We start from the raw sequence: 22,926 nt of genomic DNA on the forward strand, positions 1-22,926 counted from the left end.
AAGAAATGAGAAAATTCAAGGCTAAAAAATGTAAGATGCTGCTGCAAATGATTAGGTTGTTCATCTTGTGAAAATTCAAGACTAGAAAACATAGGTCTCTCATTAGCCCCTCCGTGTGTTCTCGTTACAGAACACATTGATTAATTAAGTGTGAGAACGTATTTTTTAGTGGACCTCATTGGTTCAAGATCTCATTTATATGGTACATGTGGTAGGATAATAATGGTTTAGGTTGTGACATTGGATGTGACTCCTAAGTTGGGTATAAATGATACTCTTGAGGAGATTAAACCCAACCCAATTAGAAAGATAAATTTTAGATAAGGAATACTTGGTAGACAAGTAGAGTCCTGAATGGAAAATGAAACGTAAGCTGAGACAGGGCATTACTATATAAATAGCACACCTCCATGGTTGAGGTACACATTATGCATGTCGTAATAAATGATTATAGGTTTTAATATTTGTGCTATTGATTATTCTTTAGTTTTAAAAAAAGAAAGTCCTTTAGATTATTATTTAGTTTTAGAAAAAGAAAGTAAGTTTGGTTGGGAAATTTGGAGAGGGATTTGAAAAGAAAAAAAGAAAAAGTGTGTGAAATTAGGTGAAACGTAAGTATATTTTATTCACATTTCACATATTTTTTTCATTTTCTTTTATTAAATCTCTTCCCAAATCCCCTAACCAAACACAAACATAGCTGAATTTAGTGTCGGAGTGCCCGTTGGGAAAAGGCTGGATGAAGTATTGACAGTTCTCTATCTTGCAGATTCTTGCCAGATTCATTTAGAAGATCATCTTCGTTCCCTGATTTCGGAGAAGATAAAAAATAAACACAAAGATGCTGACACTAAATTGGGAACTCCATCCCTGTTGTTCAGATTGGTCATCTAAATAGTGGGACTACATTCCCTGACCACAAACCACCTTCATTATTGCAGAATTGATCTAATTCTCTATCAATGTTTTGGATTCTTTTATTAAAAAAAAAAAAAAAGCAAAATGAGAAAAGAAAAAATCATTTGAGTAATTAATTTGTTTCATTTCCCTTCTTTGGTCGGCAATGCGATTCCCTGCCATTATTCTAAGATAAGAGTAGTTGTTGTAAAATATTACTAACTTTTCTTTGACTTTTATATATTTTAGGGTCTTCTTCACAGTGGCATCTTCATGTTGGTGTTTTTGGAAACATGTGCACGTTCACTGAGAGAGAGATGTGCAAAATAAACATATGAATCCTATAATTTAAGCACACTAGCTCATCCCCCACACCTTCATGTTTGCTTTTGATATTTTCATTTTCTGTTTTCGTTTTTCAGAGTATATAAACAATGGATGTTCAAAAAACTTGTTTAGTCAACTATACATTTTCCATAACTATGAAATTTTTCTTGAAAAACAACCCAATTATAGACCAAATCAAATTCGTAAAATGGATTCAAGGGATCTTATGAAAATTTTTACGTGCTAAATGTCAGGCAAAAACAACCCATTTTCTAAACACCAAAAAAGTTTGAAAACTTATTATGGATGATCTGGAACTTTTTATTGTTTTTGTATTTTTAGACACAAAAAACAATAAAAGAAGAAAGCCAAAACACCTCGGAATATTACACTTCTAACAAGAGAACAAAATGGCCCCTATCTGCTGTGCCCAAAATGGTTAGAGTATATGTCAAGTTCAAGGAAGCAAAAATAGAAATCTTGAATAGTGGTTATTCATTGAGCATGCTGTAATAAATATTTGAAAGCATTTAGAGAAATTTCCAAGACATGTTAAATCTCGGTCACAATCCAACACTACAAACAACAAAAACAAAGATCGTACATGGGACATCATAAACACAAACACTCGCACAAAAATCAACATTTCCAATTGTTGACTTGGCAAGTTTCTCAATAACAAACTCAATTATACACGATAATGTGTCAATTCAATTAAGAGTAAGCTCATTGAATTATAGTCAGAACAATATATGAATTATGAAGTAGTGTCGAACAATTTGCTGAACAATAAATGTGTTTCAAGTTTCAAATAAATACCAAACATTTTGGCTACTGCTCCACATCTGCCAACATGCCTCCCACCAAAATTCTAACTAAATCTCTAATTTTTCACTTTAGAAAGGGGAAAAAAAATCCTGCATACAATGAGACCTTCCTTTACACCAGAAAATCAGACCTAAGATTTGGATTGCCACGGGGACCAAAAGCAAATAATTACTCTTCGATGGTTTGTGATGATTCGGCTGCAAAAAAATACCAAGAGATATTAGATTTAGTGAAACAAATTATAGTAACTTGTACACCATTTGGTCCATATGACAATGGCTGAATGTGTTGGAGGACAAAATTTAAGGCATGTAGGAGTATTTTCAAGAAGGCAAGACTTCTTGTATAATCAATTCATGGCATTTTTAGATGACTACAAACTAAACTAAGAAGCACAGGTGCTGACATAAATGCGATATGAATACATTGATACGGAAAAACCAGCAAAAATAAGATATAAGTGTGGTCGAAATATGTCCATTAAAAAAATATTTTTATAATTTACAACAATGAATGATATATAATAATGTAAAAATCAAATGCAAAAAATAACTAATGTTGAGCCTCGGTGTTGTGATGAGCTCGACATCGGCAGTCGTCAACTCTAATTGGTCCATCGTTTAAACAGAAGAAGCTTTGTGATAATTGCAAAGACACCTTCTATGTTTTGATTCTTCAAAATAGGCATAATATAATAGTTCTAATACCGTATTTATATTTTTAAATTATAGTTATGCCTCGTACGCACAAAAGTACCAAAACTGTACCCATCCTGTATTCGTGTATCTTTACAAAGTAAGTACCAAATACTTATATGTATGATGATAGGGGTGTAAAAAAGGCCCGAAATTCGTGAGTGGCCCGAGGTGGGCTCGGGTCGAGCCCAACCCAGGACCTTGGGCCTGGACTTGGGCCTTCCATTTGAAGCCTGGCCCAGCCTAAATTTTTTTTGGCCCCTACGGGCGGTCCGGCCCAACCCATCGAACTTAATTGGCAACAATATCAATAAGAGGAATACTAACTCCCACAGAACTTAATTGGCACCAAATAACCTTATATAAAGATTTTTTAAAAGTTTTTGATACTTCAACAAAATTATTTTCTTATATATATATTCTTACTTCACCATTTATTTTACATATGTTAGTAGAAATAATAAAAATTTTAGTAAAATAGATGGGTAATGAATATTATGTAACTATTATTACTTCAATAAAAACAAAATTTGATAAATGTTTCAATCATTTGCCTCATCTTTTAGGTTTAGCGATAATAATTGATCATAGGTGTAAAGAAATTGGTTTACAAGAATTTTTAGAACGTATTTTCGTTGATCAAAGACAGTTTGTCCCTATTATGCAAACATGCAACACATTATTTGAAGAATATAGAATAATTGCATCTGTAAATACACTTACACACTACACTAGCAGTCTCATCTTGAGGCGGGAGATTAAGTGTTTTTTCAGCAATAAAAAGTAGAAGAATATCTTAACATGCAAGCGTAAGTGGTTCTGAACTACAACGTTATTTAGAAAGCCCATTAGTGGATGATTTCGATAATTTTGACATTTTGGATTAGTGGAAACAAAATGAAACTATGTGGCCTGTGGTTTCACAGATAGTCCGTGATATACTAACTATTCCTATTTCTATAGTTGTTTCGGAAACAGTTTTTAGTGCAAGTGGACGGGTGTTGAGTGATTATCGCAATAAGCTTTCACCCCAAATGATTGAGGCATTAGAGATCATATGCATGCACTTACGAAAAAACAAAATTATAGTGAAAATGAGATAATTCAAAATGATTTGGATGACATATCCTCAGACAACGCGACTGAATTGTCTATTTCTTCCAATGATTGATCAATAATTTGTTTTTTTACTATTTCATTGCGTTATTTTTTTGTATTATATTATTGAGATGGAGTATAATGCAAATGATTGGTAGGCTAGCATGTGTCAACCTAGTTGGGATGTGCTTGATCTATAGTGATGTAATTGCCCTATCATCATCAGTAATTTACACATATTTTATTTAATGATAAAAACTTTTGTAAGATTTTATTTTATTTTAAAATAAAAATTATTCATTCAATAAATGTTATGTTATGTAATTAATTTAATGATTGTAATATTGAAAGTTTCATTTTCATATACATAAAATTATTCATTTCAAAAGGAAAAAATTACATAACTGCATACTTTTTTTAGTTATATTCATAATTAAAAAAATATAAGTCATACATAATTAAATTTAAATACCACAATACATAAAATATAACCAAACATCTCATTAATCTTAACTAAAATAATTTAGTACAATTTTTCTTTTATTTTTTTATACTAATAAATAATTTACACAGATAATTTATTTATCGTTCGTTTTTTTGAAGAAAAAAAAAGCCTGCCCAGGCACGGCTCGAGGCTAGACTCGCTAGGCTCGAGCCCAAACCCGCGGTCTCGGCCCTAGGCCCAATTATGAGTAGGCTTGGGCTTGGACTTGGGCTTGGGCCCCACTTTTCAGCCCATGTGCCGGCCTGGCTCGACCCATCAAAAAGCAGGAGCTCGTGACGCCCGCGTAGGCTGGGCCGGGCCATAATTACACCCCTATATGATGATATTTAGAAAATTGCTAATGCTTCATACACTACGAAACTAATGGAGACAAACCTGTGTTGTCATCAGGTTGATCATCCTGATGGGTTTCCATGTACTTGAGGAGGTACTTGAAGGTCTCAATCTCACAAGGGATTGTGAGACCACCACTATGATCAAACCCAAACTCCTCCTCGGCCTTTTCAAGCAACACCTTAAACACCTGGTGGCTGAGGTAGCTAGTTGGGATGATAAACCTTCGGAGCTCCGGGCCCACATAAACGGCCAAATATCCCTTGGGGACGCCATGGGGCGGTTCTGGGCTCTGGCAACCATCCTCGTCCGAATCACAAGACGGATTCAAGCTCCTCAGTCTCTTACTAATGGCTGGTGAAATCCCCCCATGGGTTCGGTCAGAGCTGAGTTGGCGGTGATGGTGGTGATTGTCGTTAGCCTTTGGGCCAAGAGTGACAGATTGCCACTTTTGGAGAAGCTCCTTCAGCCTAACAATTTGCCTTATTCCACTCACCTTGCTTCCCCCGTTGTCCTCCATTGCCATAATGTTTTTTTTTTTTGGTACCACGATAGCGATGAGGATTCAAAGGTTGAAATCAAAGGGTTTGACGCCAGATGCATAAGTCTCATCAAATCTCCGTCCACTACATTGGAGAAACCAAATAAGATCAGTTTGTTTTATTTTTTAAGTAAAACAGTGAAGGATTGGATTAGTGTTAATGAGACAAAAGGAGTGGAGAGGATCTGTATATGCTGTACAGGTTAAGCTGCCGAAATAGCTAGAAGCCTAGAACTGAATGCGGAAATAAATAAATAGGGAAACAAAATTTAAGAGGCAAGAGGCAACCATTGATATATAATCTCAAGACCACCTAAGTAGAATTTACGCTATGTTTGGTAACTTAGGAGGGAAAAGAAAAGAAATGATTACTTAAGTAATAAGAGAAAAGAAAAGAAAAGAAATGATTGTAATTTCTCTCTTTTTTGTTTGGATAAGTAAGAAATAAAAGAAAAGAAATGATTGTGATTTCTCTCCTTCTTGTTTGGTTAGATTTCATTAAGAGAAAAGAAAAGAAATTATTTTATGTTATATTACCAAAATAGCCTTTTTATATTTTCAATCATTTTATTTCTTTTATTTTTACAGGGGTAAAATTGGTATTATGAAAATATAAACATTTGTGGATTTCTTTTCTCTCCCAATCTCTCCACTTTTGGGAAGATTGAAAATAAGGGTTATGAGAGAAATGAGTTTCTCTCAATTTCTCTCTATTTCTCCCCATTTCTCTCCACTTAAGATAACCAAACAAGGAAGAGAAATATATTTCTCTCTATTTCTTTTCTTTTCTCTCCAAATCACTCAATCCAAACACAGTGTTAGTGCCTGTTTGGCAGAAATTATTTACAGCTTATTTCAGCTTTCAGCTTAATTTAAGCTATTTTGATGCGTTTGGTTTAGCTTATAGCTTATAGCTTTGTGGAAGTCAGAAATCAGCTTATTCTTTGAGTGGGGCAGGAGATGCTTTAAGAATAAGCTGGAAATCAGCTTAAGCTGAAAGTTATAAGTTATAAGCTGTTTAGGCATAAATTATAAGCACTTTCCCACAACTCTACCAAATAAGGCTTTAAGAGGGAAGAGGCGGGGTACCAGATTCTGTGTTCTCAAATATCTCACTCCTTCTGTCCTAATGTACTTCTAATCATTAAATCATATCTCAAGATTTCTATATAATTCTATGACAAGTGCATTGACATATAGGGACATATATATATATATATATATATGGAGAGAGAGAGAGAGGAGATAATTTTTTTTGAAAAATGATATTGTCCAAAGCAAATCTTTTTTTTTTTTTGGGAGATTCAAAGTCTAATTAGAATGATACTCCAACAAGAACAAATCCAGATTTGACAACCAAATTACATTTATAAGGAGCAACAATTTTGGGAAAATTAAAGCTAATTTTGATAACCTCAATTCTCAAATTAGCTTCAAATTTGAACCGAATAGATGCACACATGCAGTAACGTAGGTTCCAAATCAAGAATGGGAATAATATAAATTTAAAAAAAAAAAAAAAACATTAAATTGCATTACGCCAACATTCAAGAACAAAACATAAACAAACATTTGATAGAGAGTGTGGCTAACATACACAAAAGGAAGAAACCAAGATATAGATCCTTCAGATCACAGATCAGGAAAGTACATAGAAAAAAAAAAAAAAAAAAAACTTATAAGTTACATACATAATTCAAGAATCAAATATGGCTTAAAAAACAGAGCAATCAAACAGATCATACACATTCATCATCAAAGACATAAAAGTACATGAACAGAGTTATCAAAGAAAACCAACATAAATTTGAGCGTACAATGCAAAAAGAAACAGAAAACAAATCTGAGGCTGGAAAAATCAGCAAACAGAAGAAACCCACAAAAAGAAAATATAATATATATATATAGAGAGAGAGAGAGATACCTGAAAGGGGTGTGATGGGAATGAAGAAGGGAAGAGAGCTTGATTGAGGTGGGGACGTTAAGGAAGGAACACCATGGGGGGAGTAGGAGGAGCGATTTGATTTGACACACAGAGAGAGAATTTTTGTTTTGGTTGCTTTGGTTTCTCAATAAGAGAGATTCAGAATAATAAAATACAAATATATATTTTTTTTATAAGAAAAAAAAATATATGAGTATAAATTATTATTCGGAAAATCCCATATTGAGAATTGAAACAGCCTCGACCTTTCCACATTCCCATCTTATAGCTCCCATTGTTTGTCGCACTGTTTCTCTCTCTTGTCTTCGCTCTGCCTCTCTTTTCGGGTTTTGACAGTTTTTTCTGTTTTCATTTCAAACCATAACTTTCTCTGAATTCGGAACTCAAATGCAAGTATTGACATCCACTCTATTAATAGGGGAAAATATTTTTTTAAATGCAACGGTGACACTACATCATCACTACTATAAGTATTATCATTTAATAATATGACATTAGGTAAGAGTAATGTTAGGAATTTAAATATTTCATCAAATATTTTATTAAATATCTCATATAGGGTGTGTGACTTATATGGTGTGGGTCTCAACATTTGATAGAATATTTAATAAAACATTTAATGTCCATAGCATTTTTCATTATGTAATTTGAACTTTTGATTTAGTAGTTACTAGCAGTAATCCATGTGATGCACGGAAAAATAGACTCTACACATTTTGTATGGTAAATAAATCATTTTAATCATGAATTATGTCTTAATAGCGGCAAGTCATGATATTAGGCCATCTTGATAGATGTTGACAATAATTAACTCACAAAATTTCATAATAAACTTTGATATATATAAAAAAAGATGGTTAATTATAAAGAATGTTAGGAATAATAGTATCTCAATCATTTGATAACATAAATAATTTGTGTCAAACTATAGTGTCATGCAGGAAATATATATATATATATATATATATATTAAAAGAGAGAAATTCTATAAAGTCAAAAAAGTTATCATAAATTTAGACTTTTAAATCAGTGGTGCATATTATTATTGTGGAACCAAATTATGAAAAAAATGTCAACTTTTAATTATAATTTATAAGTAGTTTTTTAAAATTTTTAATCTAAGATTGTTACCCTACTCATAAAAAGAACTTCTCAAACAAATCATTAGTTGATCCTATTAGAAACTCTCTATCTTTAATCTCATCTATCAATGACACATGCATATCATATCAAAGTGTTAATCCTTTTCCATAATTTGAGTAATACTTGCATAGTTCCTATAACATTTAAAAAAAATTAATCAAGATAAGAATTTCGAAAGATTATAAAAATTATATAAGAAAATAGTTTTAATCCATTTATTTATAAAAAAAATGGTGAAAAATTATTTGAATTGTATTTGAAGAAATATAACAAATGATGGCTTTAATCATTATATACCAACAAAAAAATTATATGGGTTACTCAATAGAAAAATGGTCGAATGCAACTAAAGTCATGGATATTAAATTAAATCATATGGGCTCTAAATTGATATTATAATCTAGCAAATCAACTAATAATAATAGAGAGATATTGACAAATATGTAATATTTTTCTACTATCTTTGTATTATATTCATTAATTTTATATATAATATGAAAGTTTTACTCGTCTCGATCCTTTAATAAAATAAGCACCAAGAAAACAAATTTGATAAGAAATTGATTCTAAACTTTATTATTGAAAAAAAAAATTCAAAGAAAGAATTTAGAGATTGGATTGAAAAAATATTATAATAAATGACAGCATTATTAAAAAAAAGAAAGAAAGAAAAAGAAAAAACACATAGAAATGATCTAATGTAAACTATTTTTAACAACTAAAAGAAAGAATATCAAATTATTACCTTGGATAAATATAGTGATAAAAATTAATTTTGTGAGATTTTTGTGCTACCTCTTCCCATGCAGCCTTGATTGTTTCTTTATTAATACTATTTTCATTCAAAGCCAACAAATTTTATTATTATTATTATTATTATTTTTTTTATCTTTATCACTTGGTAGGTAATAACAAATAATAAAAATTATCAATAGAATGTTACGAATTTAAGAGGAAATAAGAAGTTATAGATAAGGAAATTTCATAAGATAAAAAATTCAAAATAAAAAAGGATAACATGTGATAGAAGGGGAAAAAAAAATCAGTAAATCAAATAAAGATTTAGATATATATGTTTTTGATAGATATATAGATTAACAAATCATATATTTATCTAAATTTTATTAGTTTAATTGTTTTGTAAATAAATTATGTGACGCCCCGATTATTATTATTATTATTTCTTTTTAAACATCATAGAAATTAGAAAACAAAGAAACTTATTAAATAAAAATTTAACATTTTAATAGGAATACTTCAATTCTCACACAACCAAAAGTTTAAACAACACAAACAAATATTAAAAGATCAAATACAACATTAAACAACATTATAACATCCTTAATATAGCGATCTCGGTTTTCCATTATTTGTTTAAACTGTATTTCGGGCTCGGGTCCGTGGATGTTGGTTGTTGTCTTATTCTCATTCTCATCCTTTACTCTTGTATTTGAGTCTTGGGTTGTGTTGGGCAGGTTTGAAACAGGTTGGTTGTGTTTGGAAACCAAGAGTTGATGCCTAGATTTTGGCCTTCACGCTCGAGCGGGCCCTTTGCTTTTGTTCCTCCGCTCGAGCGGGCATTTTGACTGTCACGACCCAAACCCGCCCCTATGAGTTTAGCATCGCAACCGGCCAGTAATCAGTGATTACCAAAGGCCTGCTTAACAGAAATGACAGTAATACAGAGTAAGGGACTAGCGGAAGCCAAACAGTAATAGAAAGATGTCCAATGAGCTGTGACATTCTATATGCAAAAAGACTTTTCTGAACATATTCACAAACATAACCAAAACATATTTACATAACGAGTGCACATAACATCCAGGTTAGGGATCGAGTCCCTCCAACATAACTGTACAGTTAAGTCTAAAACATTCATTACAAACAGAGACAGAAGGGTGAAACTGAGACACCCCAAAAATAGCCTTGGCTTGACAGATTTGGAACCTCGAAGTGAGGCATAGTGGTTGGCTTGATAAAACAAGAGCTAACCCGACGCTCCTAGCTCCGGTCCGGTGCCTGGACACCTACATATAAATATAAACAGTGAGCTAAAGCCCAGTGAATAACAACTGTATAAAGAGATTAAGAATGAATGTCCTTTTAGTAATTAAACAGTCATATCAGTCATTTAGAAACCAAAGCAGTCATATGTGGTACATCCAATAGCAAAACAGTACAGTAGGTCTTAACAGACCGAACAGTCAGTTGATGGCCATCATAACAGTAAACAGTAGTAGTTCTAATCATTGGAATCGACAGAGATCTCTGTAACAATAGCAGTAACAGTAACAGTACATTAACAGTAAGTTGCTATGGATGCCACGAGTACAGTTCATAAAAATAGGACAAACATTCATTCAGTAAGCATTGTCATTTCAGAAAACAGTACAGTCAATAGTTTAGAAATAGATATAATTGAACATATCTTTACAACATTGTTACTCACAGAGTGCTGGGCTATAGACAAGCTAACGAGCATCCTCGGATTCCAACCCTACAGTTGTAGAACGAACACACACTCGGGATTAATAACTTAGCCCCTAACATGACTTGGTGTGGTTCTATAACATTATCCTCATTAAAATGCCTTAAACATGGCCTAGGAATACTTAGGATGGGATGAGGATGCAAAGTTACACTTTAAAACACTTTTCAAAATTTTACTGAAACAGGGGTCTCGCTCAAGCATGGCTTTCTTCGCTCGAGCGAGCTTACCAAAATAGAGGGATCGCCTAAGCGTATACTTCCTCACTCGAGCGGTCTGTAAAAATGAAAAAGTACTGGATGTTGAAAATCCTCGCTCGATGCTCCCTCGAGTGTGAGACACAGCTCTTCGCTCGAGCGTAGGTCTTGTCGCTCGAGCGTGCGTCTGCGTGCACAAAAACCTGAGAGCTTGCAATCTACGCTCGAGCAAGCATTCCGTCGCTCGAGCGGAGCTTTGAACAAAAGATGGTCGCTCGAGTGTGGAATCTTTCACTCGAGCGAGGAAGCCAAAATCTGGAATTTCCAAATTTGCCTCCCAAGCTCAAACCAAGCATTCAACGCCTCAAAACTCAACCTTTTGGGCCAATTTTCTGGAAAGCACTTGAAAACCAACAATATAACATGTTTTGAAGATCAATTTGTGAAATCAAAGCCCAAGGGTAAGTCAATTGAATACAATTTCAAAGAATTTCAAGAACAATGCAAGAACTTAACATGCATGAGTTCACATGAATTCCAATGCTCTAAAACATGACCAAAAGTAAGATTGAGCTCAAAATCAAGGTGAATTCATGGACTATAACAAAAACATGAACATGCATATAGAAATTTTCATAGAAAAGACCTTAAAACTCAATGACATGGACATGCATGCAACCATAGCTACTTAATACAACACTTTGAGCCAATTCTAAACTCTAATCATCAATTTTACCATGGACCAAGCATGTAACAACTTAAATACATAAACCAAAGGATGAATATCCTACCTAGGTCTTGCATTTCAAGGTATGGAAGCCCAATTTTTCAATCTCCTCTTCAAGTCTTCTAAATTCAAGTAAGAATTCTAGATGAATTCAATTTTCTCCTATTTCCCTCTCTCTCTCACGGTTAGGCCTAGAAAGTGGCTGAAGAAAGGTGTATCAAAGTGCATAAATAAAGTCCCAACTAGGGGTGTCCGTGGTTCGGTTTGGAACGGTTTACGGTTTGGTTTGGACCCGCCCGCATTTATGCGGTTTGGGGAAAAGTCAACCCGCAACCGCCCGCAATGCGGTTTGCGGTTTGTGTGGATAGGGTTCGCGGATGTGCAGGCGGTTGCGGGCGGTTTGCGGATTGAACTTTTTTTCCAAAAATTTATTTTTAAACCCTTTTTTTTTCCCCCCATTTTGTCAATCTTTATTTTGGACCTTTTTTTTTCACAGATTCAAGTTAACAGATTGAATCAAGTTAACATATTCAATTTCACAAATTTAATTCCAAAAAATAGATTATACAGACACAGATAGATTTAATTCCAAAAATTAAATAACAGATTTAATACAGATTCAATACAGATTTAAAACAAATTAAATAGATTCCACAAATAGATTTAAAACAGATTCAATACAGATTCAATACAAATTAAATAGATTCCACAAATTAAACAGATTTAAAACAGATTAATTCCAAAAACAGATTTAATGTCCGCCATCAACAAATAACAAAAATAGATCTATCTATCAACTGATTCTTCAAACCAATACCACATTAATGAACAGATTCAAAATAGATCTATCAACTGATTCTCTAAACATAGACAGATCAAAGATCGGGGAGAGTGAGAGAGAGAAAGACAGAGAGAGAGAGGCTTACTTGCGATCGATGCGATGACAGAGTCAATCGATCGGTCGATTTTGTGATGAGAGAGAGTCGATTGGTGCAGTAGATGCAAAGCCAAAGAGTGAGAGACTGTGAGATGAGAGAGTGAGGGAGGGAGACAGATCAGAGACACAAAGATCGGGGAGAGAGAGACATAGACAGAGACTGAGATTCAGAGAGGAGCTTACCTGTGAGGTGTGCGATGAGGTCGATCGGTTGATCGGTTGATTAGTCTATCTTGCGAAGACAAAGAGAGTGGATCAGTGGGTGTAGGCAGTGGAGATGAAAATCGCGAGAGTGAGAGTGAGCGTGAGAATGAAAGACACAGAATGAGATAGATAGAGTGAGAGATAGATAATATTGATTAGGGTTTTCTTTTTTGAACGGTCAGATTTGAAGGAAAAGAAAAGGGGTTTTTTTTTTTAAACGGTTAGATTAGATTTGAACCAAAAAAAAAAAAAGTGTTTTAGGCGGGCGGGTGCGGGCTAAACCCGCAACCCGCCCGCAACCCAAAAATTACATAAAATCTAAACCACACCTTACCCTAATGTGTTTGCGAAACCGCCCATATGTGTGCGGTTCGGGTCGGATAGGGCGGTTCGGATAACTCTATGCCCAGCCCTAGTCTCAACAATGAATTTGAGGAAGGCCCACTCAATGGCAATAAGGTAAATAACTAAGTTCAATGATATAACATTAACAGCGTTAATTTAATCATCCCAAAACCAATTTTAATTAAACCTACCATAAAATCACATAAATTCTAATTAGCATAAAACACTAATCAATTTCTGATTCAGTCGCCGATAAGGCCTTCAATTTACAGTTCGAAATTAAAACACGAACAGATCATTCAAAAATCAAACAGATAGAAATGTATTTAAACCGATACACTCTGGAAATCAGTTCAGAATTTCAGCTTAATCAATTACTTATCATGCTTAATCATAGATTAGTACTAATCGGAGGTGAGGGTTGTCACATTGACGCTCAAGCGTGATTATTCAACCCTCAGTATTTTTTTCTGCAGGTCGTCGGACGCTCGAGCGTTCACTTTCACGCTCAAGCGAGGACCTTCGTCTGCAAAACTTCTGGATGTGTGCATCCGGCGCTCAAGCGGCACTTTTGACGCTCGAGTGTGAGTCTGTGTCTGACGCTCGAGCGGGGCGTTCCATGCTCGAGCGGACTGTGTGATATATCAGTCCAAGAAAAGCCATTTTTGGATCACTTTTCGACCTCCTCTCTAGCTTTTCAAAACTTCATTTGAGAGCTCCTCTCTCTAGAATTCACCTTCTCTCTTCGAAAGCATCTAGTTTTGGTGATCTTCTACCCTAGTCCCTTTGTAAAAAGTGTGGAGCTTGGTGTGGGCTACATTTTGATCCGAAAATCTTTGGATTTGGAGCACCTTCGAGTTTTCTCATTCTTCTCCTTTGAGCTCCGAAATTTGAGGTAGGGATAACTACTCATATTTATGGTCTTTGACATAAACTTGTAGTCATTTTGATTAAATGTTGAAGTTAGGAAATTTTGGGTGTTAGGGTTTCAAAATGTATAAAGAGGGGTTTTGTTCTTTTAACCAATACTTGTGTATTTTGGGTCTTAAAATGAGGTTATTGATGTTATTGATGATATTTGGACCTTTGGGTCAATGTTGAGAAAAGGGGGAGAAAAGCCCTAATTATTTGTTATGAATTAATTGGTATAATTAATTTGTGAAAGTTATGAAAATATGAAATTGAGTTGGAAATAATGAAATTGGGTAATTATGAGATTTATGGTGGAGTTGGATTTATTAATCACTCACCTTTGAAATTGCGGATAATTTATCTGTTGGATAATTCATTATCTGTTTAGAAATAAATATTTTGGGCTATCAGTGGAGGATAGTCTTGATTGTTGTAGACACTGCATGATGATTAGGTGAATTGAAACTAATCATATAAGTATGTCATTGAATATGACGGATGGGATAACACATTGAATATGTGCTTTGCTTGATTGTTGTATATGATAAGTGTTTAAATGCATTGTATATGTATGTTGTTTGGGGGAAGATAAGGGATGTACTCTACGGTTTGGGAGGAGATAGGGGATGGACTCCTAAACCGAATTTTGGAAGGAGATAGGGGATGGACTCCAGTGATAACTAAGTTGGCTGGAGTGTCCAGGGTGAAAGTCCCGAAATCCTAATTGCGTTTGCGTAACGTAGATGAATTGAAGTATTGAAATGATCATAATATGAGTTGTAGTCTCATTTGAAATTAAATTGTTGAAGTGTTATTGATATGAGTTGGAGGCTCGTTATAAACTGTCTGGATGATTTGAGAACCATATCTTGGAATTGGTTTGGGTAATGGAGTGGAAAGATATATATATATATATATATGTTTGTTTGTATGAGTTAAACATTTATCAAATGCTAATGTTTTGGTTATTGCTCATATTATGTTTAGTATATCTCTACTGGGCATTGGCTCACCCTATATGGGACATTATTTTCAGGTTCAGGTGTTATGCCACCTCCAAGGACGTTGCTTGGGAGGTCTTGGGAGTTGAAGACTCTTTTGATTATTTCTGTTGTCTTTTTGATATTACATGTAAATTCAAGCCATGGGCTTAATGTGTATTTGTGTTAGTACTCATTTTTTTTTGCAACCAAGTGTTGGCTTGAAAAGTTATAAGCCCGTAGGACATTTACTTTTGTTGTCAACATATAATTTTTTTTTGTAAAGAACACTCTGATGAATGGAACTATGTTTTATTCTCTTGTCTTTGTATATCATGAATGTTGGGTTTATATGTATTATTTTGAAGGCGTTACACTTTAATCATTAATACATAAGATAGTAAAATTTTATTTTGCTAAAGTCATGGCTTCAAGTTAGCTAAGGCTCTATATTAACATCAACTCCAATTTTAGCTTCCGTTCATTCCTTGTCAAAATCTGGCATAAAACGTCAGGGCAACAAAAATATATGCTATGAGTTTTACAACACAGTAAGAAAACATAAAAAATCTACCATTCTTTTTAAGAGAAAATAATCAAATTAACAATCATGACAATTAAGAGAATAACGAAACTAATAGCATGACAATATAACAACCATTAAATTAATTTTAACAATTTTAATAGTTTAGGTGACACTCAAAATCTCACCAAGAGATTTTCTTACCAACCACTAAGCTATGGTCACAATTAATATGAAAACCTCCATTTGGTCAAATATTCAAGTACTACCAAGGATACCTACACCTAGAGTTATATACCCAAGCCGTGGCATCTGTGGTCTACCCCAAAGAACGGTTTGCCAGGGATACGTAACCTCCCTGCGTGTCATCTGTACATCCACCCTTATCCCAAAACCAAATATCGACAAGGGTTCAAATAAGTGTCGTGCCATCTTAGGGTTTCGTGACACAATCATGTAAAAATTTTCAAAAACCAAGGCTCATCCTGAACTACCGGTGTTACATGTCAATCATTAATTTTGTACATGCCGTTAATCATTTTAGTTAGTTTTTATATTAATCACAAATAATTACAAATTTCAATCACCATAAGTGTTATACCATTTCATTAAAATTCCCAACAGAAAATATTACACATATGTTATACAATAATTAGTCAATGTACAAAATTATAATAAACAATTAAATTAAACCATGGTATGAAACGATAATTTTAGGTACTTAAAAGTGAACCACAATTACACACATACATGGACTACTAATTTACAGAATTTAATTAAGGCAAACTTCACTTTACCCCCTATGGTTTGGGTTAGGTGCGGTTTACCCTCCTGACATTCGGAAATCACCACATAACCCTCATGTGGTTTGTGGACCAAAACGCACACTAATTTCTATTAACAGAAGTTGTAAATTGACAGTTATATCATTCCTCTCTCTCTCTCTCTCTCTCTCTCTCTCTCTCTCTTTCTTCATTCTCTTCTTCTTCATCATACCCAGAAGTGTTATACCCTTCTTTTCTCTCTCTTCCTTCTCTTGTTCTTCATCATAGCCAGAAGTGTTATACCCTTCTTCTTCTCTCTCTCTCTCTCTAATACCCACATTTTATACATACATATACATATATGCATATCAACACCATCATTATCCAAACCATTCGCCTTCAATTTCAATCTCTCACTTTCTCGGGCATCCCTTGCCATTGCTTGAATTTCAACAATTCTCTCTTCCAATTCAGAGCCACCCACACACCTAATTCCACCTTGTTCGAAACCCAATTTCGCATTAAACAAGTTTTCACTTCCATTTAACAAAACACTTGATTTAGCTTCATGCTACCAACTCTAACATATATATATATATATATAAACCTACAGATTGCATATATATATATATATATATATTCCTAAAATTTGTTCAGACGCTTAATTTCAATGACAACAATTCAATCCCACAATTAGTCACACCCAATTCATCAATGTTCAGACACTGGATTTCAAAACCCGATCCCAAAGTATTGTGAGGATAACTGATATCCAGTTCCTCCAACCACGACATCGAATTGGCTATGGTAAACAATTCAATATCGCAAAATTGTGAAGTGGGTTCGAAGTTCGTTGATGATTTTGAGAAATTTTTTGGATGAGAGAGAGAGGGATTCGATATTCAGTAAGATCAAACCATCTTTGATTTTTTTTTTCCTTCTTGGGTAGAGGTGGATATTAATGGCATTGTTTATAAATTTGAAGATGTGCCAGGGGCATTTTCGTCTTAAAAATAGTGTTACTCTCCTTATAAGCGCGTGACTCTCACAATGTGTTATCTTGAACGGAAAAGTTAATGGTGCGTTTTGGTCCACAAACGACGTGGGGGCTATGTGGTGATTTCCGAATGTTAAGGGGGTAAACCGCACTTAGCCCAAACCATAGGGAGTAAAGTGAAGTTTGCCCTTTAATTAATTAGACCAACACAATATTTATTTTTAGTCCTAATAAATAATTGAAGTAATAATCGTGGTTCCTTCTCAATCTACCCAGAAAATTTCAAAATATATATTTCGTAGTTAAAATTATAAAAAAATTATTTATACAATTCTAAAATTCATAGAATTACATGGAATATTTAAAAAACATGTTATGGTCATTTTCCAAAAATAAATTCCCAAAAATAAGTTATAAAATAATTTTGTAAAATTTCAGGAAATTCCATGACACAGATTCGTCACACTTTCTTAAAATAATTCCACACTTCAATTTATAAATCAATTACATAATATAAAAATTTATTATGAAACTAGACTTCTCAAATTTCATTTTTTATTTAGAAGTTACCAAATTTGGTTTAATATAGGATTTTTAATGATTTTTCAAACATGTAGTAAAATCTGTGTACAGTTTCAGATTTAATTAAAGTTTTGTATAAATTCGTACAAAACTAGAATAATTGTTACAAAAATTTCTAGATGAACTAGACATCATTCCTAATAACTTTGTAGAATAAATTATCTCAAAATGTTGAGTATAAAATTGTCTAAAAATTCATACAATTTTCTGGCAGATTTAAAAATCATATAATCAAATCAAATAAAATCTTCAATCATCTTTTTGATGGCACAAACTATAAATGCAAGCCTACTTTCAAAATTATATCATGATTTTTTAGGCTACTTATATAAAAATAACCTTCAAATATTTGATATACAAATCACAAAATTTACATACAACTAAAAATAAAATTCTATCTACAATTTTAGTCATTTTATTATATAAACACAAATCTGAAAATTTCAACAAATAAAAAAAATGAGAGGGTTGAGAGGATTTTCTTACCTAGTAATAAGATTGAAATAGGGTGATGAAATGGTAGGGAAAAAAATTATAAATTTCATTGATCTTCTACTTTTCTTCTTTTTACTTAGCTTGCTCACAAATTTTTTTATTTTTTATTTTTTTTCCTTTTCTCTTCTCCGATCAGAGAAGAATGCAAGCATGTGTGTACATATGGATCTCTCTCTCTCTCTCTCTCTCTCTCTCTCTCTCTCTCTCTCTCTCTCTCTCTCTCTCTCTCTCTCTCTCTCATCATTCTAATAGATCCCATGAGATCTTCCAACTTCAAGATGTATAATGAGCATATTCCCTATTATTACATGCATGCATACAAGTGTTGGGTGATTAATCACCCACACTGCCACCGAATTTCTGATTTTTTTTAAATTGTGTATTTGTGTGGGTTTCTTAAAATTAATTAACTAAGGTTTTCAACTAAGGCATTTAGTAAGGATAATTATTATGTTGAATTATTGTTAAAATAAATTATAAACAAAATATATTGAATACTGACAAAATTATTATTTTTAACAATGTTTTTGTTAGTGACTGAATTAGATTAATTTAAAACTAACTTATACACTGATATATATTTTAGATACACTCTGGATAAAATTTATTTATTTATTAATTAATTAATTTATTTACTTATTTTCTTCTAAGAATAATTAAATATCGGTTCTCATAACCTGCTTCTCTAAAAGAAAAATTTCATCATCGAAATTAATTTGTACCTTTAGATTTGAAAAGTTCAGGGTAGTTGACAAGTGTCATATCTTCTCGTTCCCACGTTGACTCCTTCATCCCACGATGTCTCCAGAGAACTTGAACCAATGGTATAATTTTATCTCTTAAATTCTTCTTGCAACGATTTAAAATTTCGACAGGTTTTTCCTCAAATGTCACATCTTCATCAACATTAATTTCCTCCATGCTAATGACGTGAGAAGGGTGTGGCTCGTATTTCTGTAACATAGAGATGTGAAAAACATTATGTACCCTAACCAGTTGAGGTGGTAGAGCCAAACGATATGCCATCTCTCCTACTTTATCCAAAATTTCGAAAGGCCCAATAAAGCGAGGTGATAGATTTCTCTTCTTTCCAAAACAAACAACTCCTCAACGAGGTTGTATTTTTAGGAACACATGATCTCCAACTTGAATTGCTAAAGGTTTTCTCCTTTGATCTGCATAACTTTTCTACCTACTCTGAGCAGTCTCAAGTCTTTGCCTAATTGAACTAATTTTGGCCCTAAAAGGAGTGCTTCTCCAACTTCCGTCCAACATATTGGTGATCGACAAGGCCATCCATACAAAGCCTCATACAATGTCATACCAATACTTGCTTGAAAACTATTATTGTAAGAGAATTCAATTAGTGGTAAGTGTCTCTCCTAACTACCCTTGAAATCCATCACACAAGCTCGAGGCATGTCTACCAAAGTCTGAATTGTTCTTTATGATTGACCATCAGTTACTAAAACACAACTCTGTACCCATAACTTTTTGCGACTTTGCCAAAATTGTGACGTAAAATGAGGGTCACAATTTGACACTGTTAAGACTGGTACTCCATGCAACCTAATGGTTCCTCGAATAAATAATCGACTTAATGATTCGAGTGTATCTACTGGTCCTATTGGTAGGAAATGTACCGTCTTAGTTAACTGATCAACCACAACCCAAATGGCATCATGGCCTTGCAGCGACCAGGATAGTCGTTACAAAATCTATTGTTATGTGTTTCCATTTCTATTCAGGTATTGGTAAAGGTTGGAGTTTTCCTGCCAGCTTCTGATGTTCTGCCTTCACTTGTTGACACGTTAAGCACTTTGATATGAATTGAGCAACGTCCTTCTTCATTCCGCTCCACCAATACTGTCTCTTGAGATTCTGGTACATCTTGTTTCCTCCCGAATGAACCGCAAAAATTGAATAGTGAAATTCTTTAAGTACTTCTTCTCTCAATTGTTCGAGATTTGGCACAAAAATTCTACCTAGATACCTTAAACTACGATCTTGATAGAATGTCCAATCAGGTGAAGATTCTCTTGACACTAATCGTGCCTTAATGAAGTCGGTCTCTTGATCAAATCTTTGAGCTTCTAGCACTTTGGTAAGAAGTTGGGGTGTTATAACTATTGCAAACAACTTAACCTTTCCACTTTGAGTTTCTGGTTGTAACCTCAACTTATTCACAGTACTTACCATTTTCCATTCTTTAATTGATATGTTGGCTACGATCTCTCTTGTCTTTTGACTTAGTGCATCTGCTACAACATTAGCCTTCTCGGGATGATAAGACAAAGTAAATTGGTAATCTTCATGGTACTCCATCCAACGTCTCTGCCTCATGTTCAAATCTCTTTGTGTGAACAAGTATTTCAAGTTTTTGTGATTGGTAAATATCTCGAACTTTTCGTCATAGAGGTAATGTCACCAAGCCTTAAGTGCATAGACTACAGCTGCCAATTCTAGATCATGGGTAGGGTAATTTTTCTCATGATTTTTCAATTGTCTTGATCCATAAGTCAGTACCTTCTCATTTTGCATTAACATGCTGCCTAACCCTTCTTTAGAGGCATCACAATAAATTGTGTATCCAATGTCACCTTCATGTATGATTAGTATAAGAGTGCTTGTTAGTCTCTTCTTAAGTTCTTGAAATGATTGCTCATAAGTTTCATTCCATTCAAGCTTTACCCCTTTTTGTGTTAGGCGTGTCATCGGCTTGGCTAATTTAGAGAAATCTTGAATGAATCTCCTATAATAACCTGCTAATCTTAAGAAACTACGAACCTCAAATGTATTCTTAGGTTATTTCCATTCCATTACTACTTCTACTTTAGCAGGATCCACTGATATTCCCCGATTCATACATAGCATGACCTAAGAATTTTACTTCCTTCAACCAAAATTCACATTTGCTAGCTTTAGCATACAATTGGTTCTCTCATAGAATTTGCAAAACGACTCTCAGATGCTGCTCGTGATATTTCTCCAATCGTGAGTATATCAAAATATCATCAATGAATACTACCACAAATTGGTCTAAATATGGTGTAAAAATTTTGTTCATTAAACTCAGGAATATCCCAGACGCATTCGTCAAACCAAATGGCATTACCACAAATTCATAGTGGCTACAACGGGTTCGGAACGCAGTCTTTGGTATATCTTTTTCTTTGACACGAAGTTAGTGATATCCAGACCAACGGTCAATTATGGAAAACCATTAATTGATTGAACAAGTCATTAAATCTTGGTAATGGATATCGATTTTTAATAGCAGCTCGATTTAGTTGTTGGTAATCGATGCATAATCTCCAAGTTCCATCCTTCTTCTTTGCGAATAATGCTGGCGTTCCCCATGGAGACGTGTTTGGTCTAATGAATTTTTTATCCAACAATTCTTGCAATTGCTCCTTTAGTTCCCAAAGTTCAGCTGGCGCCACACGATGTGGTGTCATAGAAATTGGTGAAGTCCCAGGTTGGAGCTTGATCGTAAAATCTACATTCCATTTTGGAGGTAATCTCGATAATTCGTTAGAGAAAACGTCAGTGTACTCCACACCACATGGGGTAATCCTGGATCCTTTCGATTTTTGTCTTCCAAAATTAGGCTTGCCAACTATCCAATTCGTGACTTGTGACACATTGGAGTTAAAGAATCTTGTCTATCTCATTTCAATTGAAATTTTGTGCCATTAAGGGAGGATATTGTCACCAGTTTTACGGTAATAGTTGATAATAGCTCGATGAACTGATAACCAATCCATTCTTAGAATGATGTCAAAATCAGACATTTCCATAACTCTTAGATCACAGATCAAATATGAACCGGAGATTTCTAGTTCACAAGATTTACATACTAGATTTACTCGGGTTTGATCACCTAAGGGCGAAGCAACATTCATAGTTATCTCTAACGTTTCTGGCTTAAAACCCAGACTTGATACACATGCAATGGATATAAAAGAATGCGAAACTCTAGAGTCAAACAATACTTTAACCCAAGAATTCATGAGGATTAACATACCTTGAATTATTGATGGGTTACCAACATCTTCTTCCTCTAGAAGAGCGTACATCATTCCTATTGCTTGTTGGTTAGTCCCTCCTGGTTTCTTTCTATCTCTAGCTCCTTGTGGTTGTGTTCTTGGCCGACTAGCATTCCTAGAGGCTTGTGGCTGCCCCTTGTTAGTCTGGGTAGTTTCAGTGGGTTTAGAACCTTGTACTGGCTAGCATTTGTTGTATTGTTGTGCCCCTCGTTGATCCATAAAGTATTCCCCATCTTGAGGACACTCACTTCGACGATGCCTCTGTTGACCAGATCTGAAACACTTTCCTTTCTACTCATTTATGGAGTTTCTTCCTTGCTGGTTTCCTCGATTTTGCCTTTATTGCTACTGCAACCCTCCGACATAAGTTGCTGGTGCAGGATAGTTTCTGGTGTTTCGAACTGGACCTCCTCC

At 34.1% G+C, this 22,926-nt stretch overlaps 2 protein-coding genes across 2 annotated transcripts; both read right to left on the reverse strand.

The window, feature by feature from the left end:
* Positions 1–1,999: 1,999 nt before the first annotated feature.
* LOC114314469 (protein SMALL AUXIN UP-REGULATED RNA 12) lies at positions 2,000–5,300 on the reverse strand. Its single transcript, XM_082922841.1, has 2 exons — positions 4,726–5,300; positions 2,000–2,249 (listed from the first exon to the last, which is right to left on the reverse strand). Exons 1-2 carry the CDS (start codon positions 5,207–5,209, stop codon positions 2,221–2,223), a joined length of 513 nt encoding a protein of 170 aa, XP_082778967.1. The 5' UTR covers positions 5,210–5,300; the 3' UTR covers positions 2,000–2,220.
* Positions 5,301–10,554: 5,254 nt separating this feature from the next.
* LOC145823265 (uncharacterized) lies at positions 10,555–19,489 on the reverse strand. Its single transcript, XM_082922851.1, has 2 exons — positions 19,186–19,489; positions 10,555–10,580 (listed from the first exon to the last, which is right to left on the reverse strand). Exons 1-2 carry the CDS (start codon positions 19,487–19,489, stop codon positions 10,555–10,557), a joined length of 330 nt encoding a protein of 109 aa, XP_082778977.1.
* Positions 19,490–22,926: the final 3,437 nt, after the last annotated feature.

The sequence above is a fragment of the Camellia sinensis genome, chromosome 4 (assembly GCF_055761805.1).
Source record: "Camellia sinensis isolate YWXY chromosome 4, ASM5576180v1, whole genome shotgun sequence".
Classification (NCBI taxonomy): domain Eukaryota; kingdom Viridiplantae; phylum Streptophyta; class Magnoliopsida; order Ericales; family Theaceae; genus Camellia; species Camellia sinensis.

Excerpts from the sequence above, each read along its gene's own strand:
- LOC114314469 (XM_082922841.1), bottom strand. The coding sequence starts at position 5,209 with ATGGCAATGGAGGACAACGGGGGAAGCAAGGTGAGTGGAATAAGGCAA. Across the intron at positions 2,250-4,725 it reads TCAACCTGATGACAACACAG|CCGAATCATCACAAACCATC; the intron begins GTTTGTCTCCAT and ends ATTTTTTTGCAG.
- LOC145823265 (XM_082922851.1), bottom strand. The coding sequence starts at position 19,489 with ATGGCATATCGTTTGGCTCTACCACCTCAACTGGTTAGGGTACATAAT. Across the intron at positions 10,581-19,185 it reads TGAACTTTTCAAATCTAAAG|AGATCTCTGTCGATTCCAAT; the intron begins GTACAAATTAAT and ends CTATTGTTACAG.